Raw genomic sequence first — 18,786 nt, 5'->3', positions numbered from 1 at the left:
CCTCGGAGTGAAATTATCTAAGGAAAATTATATGGTCTCGACGAGCGTATCAAGATAGGATTTATGGTATCGAAAGAAATCGAATTCGGAACAATTTTCGGTATAGCTAAAATACAGCTGTCATTTAGGCTGCAAAATCGAATCGTTGTAGGAGACTCCCGAAAAATTAACGGAACCCTAGGGGGCTCCGATTTTGTGTAACGAGCAACCCTTCAGTGGTTTCAGGAGGAAACAACAGCCCGGTAAGGACATTGGGGCAAAATCATCCTTTTCAACTAAAAATTGGAATATTAATTTTGCGTTTTCGGTATTGTATTGCAAATAAATTTGAGGTTTAAGGGCATAGTTGAAATAAGAGAATTACCCAAGTGATATTATGATAAAATTGAGGAATTAATGGGTATTTTTCTATAATTATATTAGTGTAAAATATATATATATTATATAAGTATATGCGTGTGCTGTGTGTACGTCGCCCATGCCTCTGTAAAATCAATCCATAAATGCAACCCATGCCCTGCAACTCCAGATCAGCCACGCCCCTACAAGATTCAAGCCATGCCTCTGAAAATCGGTCGAGATTTGTGCAAAGAAGGTATGGGCAAAAGCGTGAGGTGAGGCGATGAAAATCGGCTATAAAAAGGGGGAGGTTGTGAGCAAATGGGGAAGTGCAACAGAGAGTTGCAGAGAAGGAGAGAAAGCAGCTGCAAGCTCAACGGCTAGTTTGCAAGCGCAGAGTAGCTCCCACGACGGTTCTGAGGCAGCGGGCGAGCTCGGTGGAGGCGCGAAAGGCTTTCAGCGTTGGCTGAAGCAACCATGGCAGCCGTGGAGCTGCCATTGCAGCAGCTTGGCGACGTGGCAGCAGCGCGCAGAAGCCACGAGCAGCGAGCATGGACGGCCGGAAGCGCAGAGAGGCGATTGGCGGAGGCGTGCGGTGGTGCGGGCAAGCAGCAGCGGCTGGCAGAAGGGCCGGGTGTCGACGGGCGCGATGCTGTGCGTGCGCAGGTACTGGTTGCAGGCAGCCGCGAGTGAAGAAGAAGAGGAGGAAGAGAAGAAGGAGAATGAAGAAGAGAAGAAGAAAAAGAAAGAAGAAAAGGAAAAAAAAAAAAAAAGGAGCATGGCTGTTTACGCATGGCAGAGGCGGGAGGAGGAAGAAGATGAAGTGGAGGGAAAAAAAAAGAAAAAAAGAAAAAGAAAGAAAAAGGAAAGAAAATGAAGAAAAAGAAGGAAAATAAGAAAAATTAGAAAAAAAAAACCAGGAAAATCCCAAAAAATAGGATTTGGATATTTATTAATATTTCGAAGATTTTGGGTGAGAAATCAGTTCAAGCACGGGTTTCAAGGATAGAGCACGCATACCGAGGAAATCGGAAAGACTAAGTCAAGGTAAATAAAATTTTCTAGAAAATTTTAGAAATTCAAGAATATTATTTTATGAATTGTCGTAGTGAAATATTTGAGAAAATATTTTAGAAATATTTAATCTGGATTTATTGAAGAAAAATAGGAAGAAATAGAGAGAAAATTATAGAAAATTTCAGAAATTATAAAAAAATAGGTTTTAATACTTATTTAAATAAATATGGTGATTAGGATGCTTTGAGACTTGAATTGAAGTGGCTTGTATGAATTTTGAGGTTGGCACGTAAATCGAGGCGATGCACAAATTTCAACATAGCCTGAAAAATTTGAGAAGGTAAGTGGTACTCCCCAATTAAATTTAGTTTTATGAAAAATGTTTTCATCATATTGACATACTCTGATATAAACCCATCACGTAGACTGCATACATGACATGACTATGAAATGCATAAATACACGTTGATATCATTGATCACTCGCATTTGAGGCCGTAGGGAGTACGAACTAGCACCGCTGCTTTACCAAGGGTGCACCCATACACCCCGATTTCTAAAGAGGTGGTCGCTAAAATGGTAGGTAGCATGAGGGGTGCAGTTGACACCTATGATAAAAGACATTACATAAGCACATGGCATAGCATTATGTACCCTTACTTAGATGATTCATCATCTAATTTGGGTTTTTGCCCCTAGAATATTCAAACGTTCCAGGTGGAGATTGTAGCAGATTCGAGGATAAATGAGGCATGAAATGACACTTAGCAGGGTGCATGAAAACTGAAATGTATGTTATGTAGCCCATGTATTTAAGTCTGCTACTTTGAATTCTGAACGTTTTGAGGAATGTTGAATTTATTTATGATTAATGTTAAGATATCAGGTTTCGATCTTTGCTTCTGCATTTGATGTGTATAGTGATTTTCTTTTGAGATAAATGTATGAAAATTCTGGGATGGATTCAAGGTATGATGAGATTTAGAATTAAGTTTGAAAGAAAAAAAAAATTATTATCCCAGAATTGTCCCAAGTCATAACACGCCCGAAAAAGCGGGGTGTTACAGCCCAAGTATGGCTAAACGGACTTGCAGTATATTGGGTAAGACTAGGCCCATCATGAGGTGGGATCAAAGAGGATCGGGGTGGGCTAAATGGCGAAGGAGACAGTTTTGGTCGAGTAAGGGTCACTTAGCAAGTTGGTTGCAAACCACGTAAGGGTCACTCGGCCATCAAATAGCCATACATGGGCCGCACAGCCTTATGCCACCCAAGAGACCCTCACATGTGCACGCACTCAGCACCAAGAGCCTCATCCACATGCACCAACCCCACCACACACACCAACCATGCCCTACAGCCGTGCCAACTAACTCCTCGTGTGGCACCAATCCATGCGAGCCATGTGCCTAAGTGAGAGACCAAGACTAAGGCCAAGAGACCTCCTCTCCCATACTAATGTTGAGAGACCTTTCCAAGGAATCCCAAAAGTCATTCGCCTCTCCTGAAGACACCCGAGAAACCCTTATTGGCCACCTAAACTCAGGAACCTTTCGACAAGCCATGCAAGAAACCTTCTTGAGAGGCTAAGAGTGACACAAAACCCTACCAACACCATCTCTAAGATGCTCGTTGAGAATAACAAGTCACACACCACTTGTCGATCTTCCTTCTCAGTATAAATATGAGGGTTATCTTTCTCATTCAGGTATGCTCACTACGTCATTTAAACTCTAATTCCTCTTCAGGCCAAGACTTCTTTAAGCATCAGAGGATTTTCACTTTTTCAGGTTTCTCGTCACTAAGGAGGTTTTCTATCAGAGGGTCACTCGTGATCAAAGGGTCATTCACCACAAAAGGGTCACCCACCATTAAGAGGTCACTCGCCCACCTCATTGAGATAATTTCTCATACTATAAATTTATTGTTGTAATTAAGTAACAACAAAATTAATCATTCTGCTTGTATTAGATTAATCATTATACTTGTATTAGCTTCCATATTAATTAAACACAAGGTAGAAAATCTTGTAACCTTGCTTTGATACCACTTGTTGAGCAAAACACACACAAAGCAATAAACCAAGAATCACAGTAAACACACTATCAACACCAAATATTTTTTGTGAAAAACTACTCCAGCGTAGAGAGTAAAAACCACGAGTACAAAACAATTGATCTTTCACTACCAAATAATGGGTAATATACAAAAAAGTTCCTCCCTAGCTCAACTAAATGCCTATCTCAACAATTAAATCTTCAAAATCAAATTCTTGGCATCTATACAGAAGAAAAACTATGAAATCTAAACGAACTAGAATTTATGAAAAATACCCAAAAAGAGCCAAAACGACGATCAAAAATATTACCTTGTAGAACTCGACAAGCACAACAACATACTAAAATTTCTTCAAGATTAAAGCTGAAATCATCACTTGATACACAATACCTTTACAATAATATTTTTTTTTTAATTCAAGTGAGACCCATAGGCAAATTGTATGTGGTCGTATTGCTTAGCTAGTTTGCTAGAGAGCTTACATTGCTTGTAGGAGAATTGTGATTCCTACCTTATTACTAAAGGTCTTGCTTGTTTAAGCAAAATGATATAAATTCGTAACTTGTTATTAAATGGCCTATCGGAGAGATAGGAAGACTATAGTAGATTGGTTAAAAAAATCTTTAATGAAGAGTTAAGGGCGATTAAGCTTGGTTTAAGTCAGACCATGATAAATTACTTTTGTCTCTCTCTTGTTTTTGTTCTTGTTTTATTTATTGCACCAAGAAATTCCTTACTTGCTTTAGAATCTCATTTTTCACTCAAATGAATTTCAAGTTCAATCAAATTTTTAAATAACCAAATTCATCGTTCTCTTGGGTTGTGGTGTCATTGTTATATAATTATAACAAATACCCCACTTAACATAATATGTGTAGTTTCTAATATTAATTGCATCTTATTTGTTGACAATTATTCTCATTTTATTTAGTTTTCCATGACGCTTCATCATTTTGAGCTATTTGATCTTTATATGATGTTTGCTAATATGGTTCACACTCATTTTTCTAAGAAAATCAAAGTTCATTTGCATGGACAATGTAATGGAATATACGGATTCCAAATTGACTAGCTAGATTCCTTTCTTGGCATGGTACACTTGTTTAGTGTTCCTGTCCAAGTACCTCTCAACAAGTGGTCATTCATTATGTCCCATCTTTTGTGCTTCATAAATAAGTCATTTTGATCAACATTTTTCTCAGTGGTGATCTTCATGATAAAGTATATATGCAACCCTCACCAAGCTATTGGCATCATCCTCATCGAGTTTCTTGCCTCTTGTCATACCTTGCATGGACTCAAGTAAGGTCTTCATGCTAGCTAGTTTGCCAAATTTAGTTCTATTATTATTAGTTGGCTTCACTCTAGTTCTCATGACTCTTACTTATTTGTTCAACCCTCATTTGTTGGTATTGTGATTTATGTTGATGACATATATAATTATCATTGGTGATGATACTCTAGGTATCTCTACTCTTAAACAACATTTTCATCAACTCTTTAAGATGCAAGATCTTTGACATTCTTTAGTATTTCTTGAGCCTTTAGGTCACTTCTTAATTCTTCTAGCTATACCCTCACTTAGACCAAGTATGTCCCTAATCTCTTGTCTTGGGCATGCATCATTAACATTGAGACTATCTATATACCAATTGAGTTTAATGCTTACCTTATATCTTAAGGATGACAACTAACTTGAGATCCTACACTCTATCGATAGCTAATGGGCAGCTTATGTCTTTAGTTATCACTTACTCCAACATTGCACCTATGTTGTAAATCTTGTTAATCAATTCATGTTTACCCATTACTTAGATCATTCCATATCTTTTGTTATGTTAAAGGCTTCTTGTTTTATGGTATTCACTATTCTACATCTTTTGTTCTTGCATTGTGTGCCTATTCAGATGTTGATTGGGTTGGAAATTCTATTGAGAATCACTCTATTGTTAGGTGTTGCTTATTTCTTAGTGACTTTCTCATAGCTTGGCTAAGTAAAAAGCAAATTTTAGTTACCTATTTAACATTGAAGTTGAATATCGACCTCTAGTTGATACTACCTCTGAACTTCTTTGGCTTCAGTGGCTTCTGAGAGGCATGGGTGTTCTTTCTATGGGTGACAATTTTGTACACAACACCCAAGCACAATTTGAAACTAACACAAAATAAATGGGTTTGGGTTTGAGTTAAATTGGATTGGGTTAAAATGGGTTGACACGAATCTAACATGTACATAATCATGTTCGGTGTTGGTTAATTTGTCAAACACGAAATTGACACAATTATTAAATGGGTTAATCATGTCAACCGTGTCACTCATACACATTTAGCCCATGCAACCCATTTAGCTGGTGTAACCTATTTAACCCAAAATAAATAAACATAAGATAATTAAAATTATACAAAATAAGATATAAATTTGATATATTAGATTTATAATTGTAAATTTGTTGCATATTTTCTTATGTTAAATTATTTTATGTTATTTTTTATACTATGATTTTAATTTTTGTAAATTAGTTTTATGCAAATTAATCATGCCGTGTCGGGTTATTAATCTTGTTATGATTCTTCATTAAATGGGTCATGTCTATGGGTTGTGTCTTGTAACATGTGTAATATATGGGTTCATGTTTGTATTTAAATTTTTGACAAATTTAATAATTATATTTCGTTCTTGTTCTGTTATATTTGTAACACGACATGTGAAGATCAATTGTCACTCTTAGTTCATTCCTTTAAAGCCACTCCTATTTTTGTGACAACAATGCTATTCAAATTGCTTGCAATAATGTCTTCAATGAGCCGCCAAACATAAAAAGATTGATTCACTTTATGCAACATCAACTTGCTTATAACATTTTTCACCTCCTAGTAGTTCGCTCTTTCGATCAACTTGTCATTCTTTTCACTAAAGCTCACATGTTAGGCCTCTTCACTAGTGTTATTGACAAACTCAAGCTATATATGCTACAAGAAAACAGCTATTTAGAGACAGATTTGGAGATAGATTTTTGGTTTGAGACGGATTTTGGTCCGTCGCAAAAATGCTCCTCACAAAATTTGAGACGGATTTTGAGACGGATTTTTCCGTCTCAAATTTGGGAAGGATTTTGAGACTATCATTTCCATCTCAAATTTGAGACGGATTTTTTCCGTCCAAAATTTGAGACGAATTTTTTCGTCTCGAAATCCATCTAAAATTTAAGAGAGATATTGAGACAGATTTTCCATCTCAAATTTAACACAGATTTAGAGATCGATTTTTTCGTCTCAAAGTTCAAACAGATTTTTTCGTCTTGAAATCCGTCTCAAATTTGAAAGAGATTTTGAGATGGATTTTCCATTTCAAATTTGAGACGTATTTTTTCGTCTCGAAATCCGCCTCAAATTTGAGAGGGATTTTTAGACAGATTTTTCATCTCAAATTTGAGATGGATTTGTTTTGTCTCAAATTTGAGACGAATTTTTTTGTCTCGAAATCCGTCTCAATTTTGAGAGAGGTTGTGAGATAGATTTTTTCGTCTCAAATTTGAGAGGAATTTTTCCGTCTCTAAATCTATCTGGATTTAGAGACGAAAAAATCCCTTTCAAATTTGAGACGGATTTTACCATTCTGTCGATTTTTAAGAGGGATTTTGAGATTGATTTTTCCGTCTCTAAATCTGGTTCAAATTTAAATATAATTATAAAATAATAATTTAATTTTCTTTTAAAAAATTTTAAAATTCAATGTGATAAACACATATACAAACTAAAAAAATTCATCCATACCATACAATAAATCCATAGAGTACACATTATCCATAAATATTAAAAATACATCATAAAATCTATCATCCATACTAATAACATGTCCATAAATAGTAAAAATACATAATAAATTCTATCATCTATACAAATAACGGATCTTTTTAATGATCCGAAGGATCCGGGGGCGGTGATGATGAAGACGGCGGTAGGGGAGACAACCTACCTTCAAGGGCTGACAGACGATCATGAAAGGGTTCAATAGTTGTCCTGACAGCTTCTTGAATTTGCTCTGTCAATGAGCTCGACGACGGCAGTGGCGGCGATGGTGGTGGTAGGTAGTAGGAACCAAAGATGGCATACGCTTCTGACCCTATCCCATAGATGCGACCCTTTTTCTTGCCACCCGCAACCTCTAACCATATTAATCTCTCATCAATAACTGGCTGCGAGGGCTGGATAGCGTCATTATCTTCTGGTTGGCCAAATGCCGATACCTGTGATAATGCCTCTTGTTGTTGCGTTTGGAAGTTAGCCTGCAAGCATCATAGGTATATGAAATAACTTTTATTATCAAAAGGTCAATTAACCATAATAGAATAATATAAAAAGAAACAAATAATGTATACTTACATAAATATCCTCAGACCTCCTATCAACAAATCCTGAACTGTCTCTCTTTCTATGTGTTGCAAAAAACAACTCAGTATGTGTGGGTGGGCGACCAAATTGTTTCAACTACAAAGGAAAAAAAATGTGTTCATGCAAAAAATGTTGTTTCTTAAAAAATAATTAAGTAAAATAAAAATAATAAAAAATATCAAATATTACTAGTCTTTTCTTATGCTCCGACATAGGAATGGAACTACAAGTATGCGTACTGCCCCTAACATCTGAAGCTCGATTTTTCTTTGCCTTTTCAGACTTGTCTTTGAATTCTGCAGAATTCCAATACTCTTTTAGGGCGTCAAATACAAACAGACACATCCAACCTAGTTTTTTAGTCAAATCTTTACGGACACAAAATAATATGTCTGTCATACGATCGGAAGCAGTCTTTTCAAAATTAATTCTGATTTGATGTTCCAATTCACTATCCCAGGACTAGTTCTTCTGTAATATTAAGATAAAATAGAAGTTACAAAAAAAAAATAAAACAAAATTAAAGCAAGAATATGTGCTAAAAAAAATTAATGTTCCAAATCACTCATATAATACACATGCTAAGAAAAATTCTTGAATAGAATATGTTTCTAAGCACTGACACAGTCAGGCATAAAAAAATGGATACAAGAATTAGAAAAAACATAGATACAGATAATAAAAAAATATTCATATATTGCATACTACCAACAGTATGAAGATATACTATTAAATCTATACTATTAATGACAAAAGTGTTGTTTTATTGTGAATATGAATAACTTTTTTACAAGCCATAACCATATCATTCACTTGATTGCAAACCAAATTAAATTTAGACATTAATAAAGCAAACCATCAATCATAGATATACTAAAGCAACATATTACCTTAAATTCGCCAAACCACATTTCTCTGACATCGGGGTTTATTTTTTTCCAACTTGGGTATGGCCCCTCAAACTTACTTTGAATGATTCGGGAAATATCTCATTTGCACAAATTGTTATCAAATCTGTTAAAAGACATGTTTGTGAACTCATGTGTTAAAATGAAAATTTCTTTGTTAAAGTAAAAATTTATTAGTAAAATAAGGAATACTTATGAGCAACCCAACGAACGTATCATGTGACGGTTTTGAGGGGTAGCCGTGGGTGTGGAAGAAGGCCCTTCATAGCTGGGGTAGGGTGTCTGTGGGCTAGGGGAATCAAATCTCATCTCTGTCGACGGAGATGAATGTCCCCCTGTAAAAAAAAAAGTGACTGTAAAAAGTTCGACATGCAAAGTAATAAATAAGCTAAAAATAGGGTGTAGGATGTACCAATGTGGTCCTCACCATCACTCTGTCTGAACTGGCGACGTCGCATAGACTGGCCTCTGTGTGTCATATTCTGTCATACAAGACAAAGAACAGTTAGTAGGCATGTGATAACAACTTTTAAATACTTTCAAAATAAAATATGATTTATCATGTAGAACAATAGTTTATATTATATCCATGAACTCGTTTTTAAAATTGTGTTTTTGAATTAATAGATTAAATGTAAGGATAAGATTGCAGTTTTTCACTATCACCTATGTAGCTATTATGTGTCCTCTGACTGCTCATCGTTATACTCCTCTTCCTCTTCGTCTTCATCTTCATCCTCAACTTCGTTCTCTTCTTCAACTTCTTCATCGTTTAATTGTTCATCACCCGCAGCAAGGTTCTGATTAAAGGAGTACTCATCCACCCATTCGAATTCACCAACTTCATCTCTAAGGGTGTCGCATGTCTACACAACGAGCAAAATCAGATGCATACCCATCATGAAGTTTTAATTGATATACCCATTCGCACACTACTCTCCTTTGTTCCATGTCAAGAGCATATCTGGCCTTTGGCTTTAAGTACTTTCCATTGCCTTGTGCCACTAACTCAAGTTCTCTACGTCGACAATACTCTTTTATGTCCATCCTAGCCTTAATTGTAAAACCCGGGAATAATTTGAGGATAAAAATGAAAATTTCATAAAGGGCATAAATGGAATTTTGAAAAAAATAAGACTATAAGGTACACTAACATAGCTTTGGATGACCGAATTAGTCAGAGGGAGTACCCCGGACCCTAGATAGCCAAGTAAAATGATATAGTATCGACGAGTGATTTAAATTATGATTTTTAGTTATAAAAAAATGAGATCGGGAACAGTTTTCGGCACAGCAAAAATACAGCTGCCAATTAGGTCGTATTACTGAATTGTTATAGACGATGTCCGAAAAATCAAAAGAGTGTGTCTAGGACTAATATTTAATTTATAGAACAACCCTTAAGTGGTTTCAGGTTGAATCAAGTGGATTTGAGGTCAAAATGATCAATCGGGCCTAAGTGCAATTTTTTGAATTTACCCGAGGGAAGTCAAAACGGTAATTTTTTGAAAGTTTCAAGGGAGAAATGAGAAGTACCAATCTTGAGGGTTTTAGTGATGGTGCTAGAAAGATCAGGGGCTTGAGGATAAGGGCCAAAATGCAAAAGAAAGTTTCTAAGGGGCTAAAGTGCAATTTTCGAAAATCTGCTCAAAAATGGCAGATCTGGCCGCAATTTGTGGCCAAAAAATCCAGAGATTTGCAGCTGTTCTTCGACAGGGCATGGCCAAGGTCGCGTAGGGGCGAAGCAATGGTCTTTGATTGGTCAGAAAAACGGACGAATTTGGCAATAAATAGCCGAGTTTTGTTGAGGGTTTGCATCAAAGATTTTACTTCGGATTTCTCACTTTTGGGAGAGAATTAGAGGTCGGGGATAAGGGGCTATTTTTCCCCAGGTTGTGAGGAGCAATTCTGGAGATTTTGAGAATTTTTGGAGCGGTATAGGGGTGTTTTTACATTCGGCCGTATATATATATATATCGAGTGAAGGTGAAATCGGCTTGTAGAGTGAATGATCGAAGGATCTAATAAGGGGCTTTTGGTCGTGAGGTTATGGGTAACTAATCTGGAAAGTTTCGTGTCAATCGGAGTTCAAATCAAAGGTCAATTTGGCTCGCCGGAAAACGCAAAGCTTCGTCGGAGCCGGACTGTAAATCGTCCAATCGGGCTATTTTCGGTGAGTTTTTCGGCCATGTGAGGGTGCCATTGTGATCGACTTGAGGAGGGCTTTAAGGTGTTGTTGTCGGATCAGCCATCGGAGCAGGTCGCCGACCGCCGTCGCCTAGAAGATGACCGGAGGTATTTTTTGTATTTTTTAAATGTTGAAAATATAGAAAATTCAAGAAAAAAAATAGAATTAAAGGAAATAAAATTCTGAAAAAATATCCAAAAATTCAAGGAAAATGAATAGTTTATTTTGATGAATTTTTATCCTGGAAATTTCTTTAGGAGATAATTATTTTGGATTTTAAAAGGGAAAGGTAAATGAAAAATAAATATGAGGGATTTTTATAAAATTCTGAGAAAATTCCATAAGGATAAGGAATTTATTTTGGAAGTTTTGGTGATTTTTCTTGAAGTAGATTCGAAGGAAATCAATGAGAAATAAATTTTCTTAAGGAAAAGTAATTATGAAAATTTGAGAAAATAGGAGAAAAATCTGGAAAATTTCCAGAAAATTCCATAGGCTTATAAATATTGTTTTATGAATTTTTGTGGAGAAAAAATTAGAAAAAATGCTTGAAGAGGTATTTACTTGAAATTATTGAGAGAAAAATAGGAAGAAATTAGAGAAAAATAATAAGAAAATTGGAAAAATAGATATTGATTTCCCTTTGAATGGATATGATGTCTAGGGTATCGTTGAGGCTCGAATTTGAACTATAGAGCTCCTGACACGAGAATCGAGATCGATCGGGCACGCATTTTGAGGAATATTGAATTTAGCCCAAGGTGAGTGGTTCTACCCGAAAAGACTTATAGTAGCATGTGAATGGTTTACTATGAGTATTCATCCCTATGGCTTGGTTTATTGTGATGGTCTGTCCAAACGGTTATTTACACATGCATTGAATTTCGTACGATAAATTGCATACATCGAAATGTTGATTTTAAGTTATGCATGTTATGATTTTTCGGCATTGACATGTTGTGTTGTCCATGTGGGACGTGGGTTGTTAACCTGTGACGTAGCTCTCGAGTGTCAGCACTCGGAATGCGTGCCAAGGGTTAATGCTATGTGACCCACTTGAGACGGGGCTGAGACGGACTTCACCCTACGGTACTCAAGTGGTGGGGCTGAGAGTGGACACCACCCCGATTGTTGGCTCAAGTGGCGGGGCTGAGAGTGGACACCACCCCAGGTTCCTTTGAGCAATAGCATTAAGGCCGAGATGTCATTGATTCCGGGGATAGTGCTGATGTGACACTCTTGGGGCTAGGGTTGCGTTGGGTTTTGGAATGCTTTTGAGTAGGAGCGTAATGCCTAACAATGACAATGGGGTGATTCCCGGGTTCACATGTCGAGGTTGTCCCTCTTAAGCATGATTGGTTTGCCAATGGGTCGGTGTGGTCGTGTCGCCTTTAGAGAGATTGCATTTTTCTCGGTTAGGGCTAAGTGCTATGTGGGATTTTCTTAGGCTGGGGCATGTCGAGGTTTATTGATTTTATGTATAGTTTTGCATATCTTCATGAAAATGTTTTTGAACTCTCACTTAAATGATTCAGCATCTAATTTGGACTATATCCTTGGAATATTCAAACGTTCCAAGTGAATGTAGTGACGCCAAGGGAAAGAATGTCATCGAGATGTAGCTGCTATGTTTAGTTTTCGTAGGTTTTTGTCTATGATTACGATGTTCAGAGGTTATGTAATATTTTGATATTTTCATGTGAAACATCGATTTGGTTATTGTAAAAGGAATTGTCGGTTATATACCATTGAGGTTTCGATCTTGCTTCCGCTAATGTGATTGATAATACCTGTCTTAGTCTATTAATTATTAAATTTTGATATGCTAAGGTACGATCGGGATCGTCGAGAAATGATTATGATGAAGGTATGTGTATCGAGAAACTTATGTTGTGTGTTTGATGATGATATTGAAAAAATATATATATATTCCCAAAATCTCGAATTAACGCTCGCTTGGGAAAAGTGGGGCGTTACATTAATGTTGTCCTTTGTCTTGCTCTTGACATCCATCACGGTATTAAAAACATTATCAAATACGTTTTTCTCAATATGCATTACATCCAAATTGTGGCGAATGAGATTTGTTTTCCAATATGACAACTCCCAAAAAATGCTTTTCCTTATCCAATTATGGTATGTCCCGTAGCCTTGAGTGCGAATTGGACTTGTTTCAATTATTTCTGGCAATGCCCAAACTCGACCCCATATGTCATCACCGCTCAAACGTGGTGGAGGCCCACCCTTCTCAACCTTATTCTTAACAAAAGCATCTTGGTTCCTTCGAAACGACTGATTCATGGGCAAAAACATTCGATGACAATCAAAAAATGATGTCTTCCGACCATGCTTTAGTGTGAATGCTTTTGAATTCTCCATGCAATATGGGCATGCTAACTTACCTGCAGTCATCCAACCTGATAACATGCCATAGGCGAGAAAGTCATTAATAGTCCACATCAATGCAACCCTCATCTGAAAGTTTTGTTTTAGTGAAATATCATATGTTGGCATGCCAATATCCCATAACATTTTAAACTCGTCTATGAGAGGTTGTAAGAACACATCTATTTTTTATTTTGGATTGTGAGGACCAAGGATGATTATTGTAAGAAACAAATACTCTTGTCGCATGCACATCCATGGAGGAAGATTATAAGAAGTGACAATCACGGGCCAACATGAATAAGTTTTTGCAGATTGACCAAAAGGTGTAAAGCCATCAGCACACAATCCAAGCCTAACATTGCGTGGTTCACAAGCAAAATCAGGATGCACATTATCGAAGTGTTTCCATGCTTCTCCATCAGATGGGTGAGACAACACTCCTGGCTCCTGTGGGTTTTCATAGTACCATCTCATCTCCCTAGCTGTTGTCTTTGACGCGTAAAGCCTCTGAAGCCTGGGTGTTATAAGTAAATACCACATCTGTTTAATTGGAACATCATTTCACCTCCCAGGTCCTACCTTGTGGCTTGTATATCGTGGGGTATGACAAAACTTGCACTCGATTGCATCAGTATCATCCTTAAAATAGAGCATATACATATTAACACAACAATCGATCTTTTGGAACCCAAGGCCCAACTTAGAAATCATCTTCCTTGTCCTATAAAAGTCATTGGGCATTCGGTTTCCTTCGGGCATCAACTCATTTATTAGTTGCACCCAAGCATTATAGCATTACTCAGATAAGTTGAAATCAACCTTAATGCTAAGCATCCTCATCGCTGTAGAAAGTTCAGTGTGAGTAGTGCAACCATCATATATAAGTGTTCTTGCATTATCCAACATTTCATAGAAGTCTTGCGTATTTACATTGGGCTCTTCTTCTTCGTTCTCCAAAATATGGGATCTAACAGAAGGACCTGCAGCATCCATCACCATTGCATCATATGCATTTGGATTATCCTCAGAAACCCCTTGTGCTTCATTATATGCACCAACCTCCGTTCTCACCTGGGATTCCATGGGGGGCTCTTCTTTCCCATGGCATGTCCAGTAATAATAATGGGCCATGAATCCCTTCTGATAAAGATGCAATGTCACATCATCCACACTTAGGAATTTTCTACATCGACACTTAACACACGGACACCTTAAGGTCTCATTATCCCGAGTGAACTGTGGTCGGGCACATATATAATGTATAAAACTCTCAACTCCACATATGAACTCATTTGTTAACCCTCAACGATTAGGTGTCACTCTGTTATACATCCATGCCCATTGCTCACATACATCCATGATCTGCAACAGATTCACATAAATTCTTAGCTCTCATCGAAACTCTCAACCCCTATAGTTAATGTGGCCAACTTATCTTAGAAGCCAAAATAATTACTTGTGTTGATTTAGTTATTAGTTCAACCAACATTTCCCCTTCTTGCTCCCACGAGCACTCCCTATCTATCTCATTAATTAAACTAATCTAATTAACTCTCATCTCTTTATCTCATTAATTAAACACATCAAATTAATTAAATATTTAAATCATAAAACTAAATAATAATATATTTATAATACATGTTTTCTGTTAATTATTGATTTTTCTCCTTCATTGGCTGTAGTCTTGAGAATTACAACACTATGGGTTTATAATTCAACTGGTAATGGAGTGAAAAAAATGTTAATGAAAACTTAAAATTTGTTTTTTTCAAATATGTAATTTGTCTGTTTTAAAATAATAGAGTAAAACATAGCATCAAATGATGAAGATTGATCGAATAATTTAATTTATCAAGTTACAAAAATTTAATATCACTAGCAGAGAACATGTATTATAAATAGATTATTATTTAATTTTATGATTTAAATATTTAATTAATTTAACATGTGTTAGTGGATGTCAGTAGATATTCATTCGTTATTTGAGAGCCAACATGCATTTAGCCCCTATCACACCTTTAGTTTATTATTTCTTTTAATTTTATATGGTAATGATCACAATGTCATGATTCTTTTATATAGTACTAATCACAAGCTTAATTTTGTATGGTAATGATCATAACTCTCAGTCCATCCCCTCACTTGCCTTTTTCATTCTTTTTTCAATTCTTTTAATATTAAATTATCAATTCTTTTAATGTTGTTGTTGTTATTAATATTAAAATATATTAATGCCATGGCCCTGGCGAGAAGATTCTAAGCAATGCCTATTTCCAAATCAAAAGTTGGCTTATTTTAATTAGAATTAATTATATAAATTTATTAATATGCCAATATATAAAAAAATAAAAATATATAAAGAAATAATGTTTTGTTCCTTCAAATTAAATGACTAAATAATATCAATTTTATAAATGTACTCTTGGATCTATCCACCCCCATCATAACGCCCATATCATTTACATTAAAATTTAATATTTTATTCCACTTTTGTACCCAGCCCGCACGACTAGTAGATAGACAAGGTCACTTAATTTAAATTTAATGGAATCAAGTCCAAAAAGTCAAGCTCTAAGGAAGCACTTTCATATCCATGGAGAGAGACAATATGTTTGCCACTGTGAAAAGGTAATGTTTTAAATTTTAATCTAATATGGTCTATCCCAAATTTAGGGCCGAATTGAAGACTTGGGCAAAAAGCAGGAGTACAAGAATACAAATTCTTAATAGGTAGCTCACATTTAGCTCAGAGTAATAATATTTATTAGTTAAATATTAAACTTCATCATTATCAAATAATCGCTGCAGAATATATACATGACTTGGCAACATTAAGATTTTTTTCACAAGCATGACCTAATGCAAAATTTAGAAACTAAAATGTAGACTAATGAAATTAAAGTGAAATTATATAAGCCGTGACTTTCTAAAGCATCAAAATAAAAGCAGATAAATGAGCTTCAATGGTTGGCATAATACACAAGAAAAAAATAAAATTTAACTCCGAATTATCAGAGGCTCAGAGATCTAATCTCATAATCTACTTTAGAACCATTATCAGAGCATCAGATATCTAATCTCATGACTTCCAAACAATATTAAAATACATAAAAGATAGGGATATAAAAGAGTACCTGAAATTAATTGACAAAGTTGAAGGAAGAGGAACAGAGGCGAAGGCAGATAGACGAGAGTGAATTTAGAGAGAAAGAGATGGAGAAAGACAAGGGGGTAGAAGACCCTGAACTAAATATTCTCTCTCGCCACAACTTAGTTAGATTTTATTTTATTGCAAAAATGAATGGGTTTGGGTTTGACAATGATGTCCTTGTTGCAGTGTCTTTGTCTCCTTTTGATAAAGTCTAATTATTATTTTATTATATTATTTTTTTTTTATGCCTAGTAAGATGCAAACGTACACTTGATGTTGGAGCATCCAATGCCGTGCCCAAAAAGGAATGAGTGGATGGGCCAAGTAATTGTCCAATCCTCCTTAATAAAAAAAATAAAAAGTAATAATATAAAAAGTAATTTTAAAAAATTCGTATCTATACATATATATAATATATAATATATAATAATATCAATTAGAAATATTGAAAATAAGTGAGGATGATTCCTTTTATTATTTTTTTGTCTCACTAAGTGAGGATGATTCTACACACACACACACACATATATATATATCAAAAGAGGCCTTACATATATAATTTAAATTATTATATTTCAAATTAATGAGGCAAAACTTGTAAACAACAAAAGTAAATATATTATATTATATTATATTATATTATTTATATATATTCAATTGATAAATTATTATCAATTAAATAAAAATAATATAATTAAATAAAAATAATATATTTAAATTTTAGATTGATTAATAACATGACCATATTTAATTTGATAAATTTCTTCTACTTTTTCTCTCCTTCATCCCTGTGTCTTCTCTCCTTCAAGATACTTAATATCAACTAGGATAGAAAAATGCCTAATATCAACTATCTCTCAAAATACTTAAATTACAACACATTCGTAAGATATGTACTCGCTAATCATTCCAACCATAGATCCAATATTACATATCATCTGAGAAAGAAATCATAGAATATTCAAGGGGTACAATATCATTATATAATCCTCAAATCTAATTTACCATCATAATGCTCAATGCTGATGTCTGCCGAACACAACTGGTCCAAGTTCATCAATATCTCCAGCGATGCTCGGATCCAGTTCTAGAATAGGATTGGTTTCTGGCGGAATTTGATTTTGAACATGTTGAAGGTTTGCATAAGAGTCTACAAAATCCTTCAAAAATGCTCGATAAATTTGCAGATTGATAACCCTAAAAAAAAAAAAATCACACATAATTAGTAAATTAAGTCCAGAACTCAAAAAGATTAAGGATTTAGGGTTCATCATACCTGCTGTTGGAGGATAAGAATTTCAGATACACAGCCGTAAGTCGGATCTTGAATCCTAGCTTGAGCCTCATATATCATTGTAGTAACAGCCTCATTACGGTCTTTTACCGGAAGATGGCTCAGGAGATTGAAGGGATTTTTGGAACCAAAAACTTTGTGGATAACTTCAAAATCAATATTTCCTGCTTCATTGTAGAAATAAGGGGCAAAGATGCACCCTTCGATATATCTTCTTCTCAAGTACTTGCAAGCACCGCATGAAAAACCAATTCTTGACATGATCTTCTAGTTGTTTCTAAAGAAAAAGATAAAGGATAACAATTTCAGTCAAACCAAATAATACATATATATGAATCTTCATCGATCTAAGCTTAAAATTTCAGTCAAACCAAATAATACATATATATGAATACATCATAGATGGGTGCGAGACTTACCTCTTTGTAGATCAATGTAATACTTGCAAGCGACGGACGGGAGAGATAGAGAGAGGGTTGGAGCGAGCCTAAGAGACGCTGGAGATGAAGCTACACGAGTAATAGATCGAGAGAGAAAGAGAAAGACAACCAAAAGTAGATTTAAGAAAATTCTGCGATAGCAATTTCGCGACAGCATCTAGACTCACGCAACAAATTTCGGAAAGCTGTTTGAAGACATGCTGAAGAAAATCCGAAAAGTTGTTCGGATATTAAAGAAAATAATCTATAATTTTTAACTTAAATAAATAAATAATAAATATATTTTTTTTTTGTCCTATCCAATTTGAATCAACTGACCCAAGGAAAAATGTAATATCCTAAAATTTAAAAATAAATAATAATTATTTAAATCGGTGTTTGGAGACATTATTGAATATTTGGGAATTTAAGAGAAAGTATTTATTTATGTGATTTTGAGGAAAATAAAGAATTAAAGGTAATTAATTAAATTATTTGGAAATAGTTAATAATTATTAATTATTGTATTTGTGGGTTAAAAGGAAATATTAATTTATTTGGATATTTGGAGATTTAAGAAAAAATGCTTATTTATGTAATTTTGAGGAAATAAGAAATTTAGGTATTTAATAA

At 35.1% G+C, this 18,786-nt stretch overlaps 2 protein-coding genes across 2 annotated transcripts; both read right to left on the bottom strand.

Annotated features, from left to right (window-relative positions):
- Window positions 1-7,327: 7,327 nt before the first annotated feature.
- LOC127787620 (uncharacterized) lies at window positions 7,328-8,150 on the bottom strand. Its single transcript, XM_052315681.1, has 3 exons — window positions 7,995-8,150; window positions 7,797-7,901; window positions 7,328-7,699 (listed from the first exon to the last, which is right to left on the bottom strand). The coding sequence occupies exons 1-3, from the start codon at window positions 8,148-8,150 to the stop codon at window positions 7,328-7,330; spliced, it is 633 nt and encodes a 210-aa protein (XP_052171641.1).
- A 9,306-nt stretch (window positions 8,151-17,456) lies between these two features.
- On the bottom strand, window positions 17,457-17,995 carry LOC127787619 (LOB domain-containing protein 17-like). The gene is made up of 2 exons (XM_052315680.1): window positions 17,717-17,995; window positions 17,457-17,600 (listed from the first exon to the last, which is right to left on the bottom strand). Exons 1-2 carry the CDS (start codon window positions 17,993-17,995, stop codon window positions 17,457-17,459), a joined length of 423 nt encoding a protein of 140 aa, XP_052171640.1.
- Between the last annotated feature and the right edge of the window lie 791 nt (window positions 17,996-18,786).

Source organism: Diospyros lotus, chromosome 12 (assembly GCF_014633365.1).
Source record: "Diospyros lotus cultivar Yz01 chromosome 12, ASM1463336v1, whole genome shotgun sequence".
Taxonomy (NCBI): domain Eukaryota; kingdom Viridiplantae; phylum Streptophyta; class Magnoliopsida; order Ericales; family Ebenaceae; genus Diospyros; species Diospyros lotus.
This window is presented reverse-complemented; position numbering and strand designations above follow the sequence as displayed.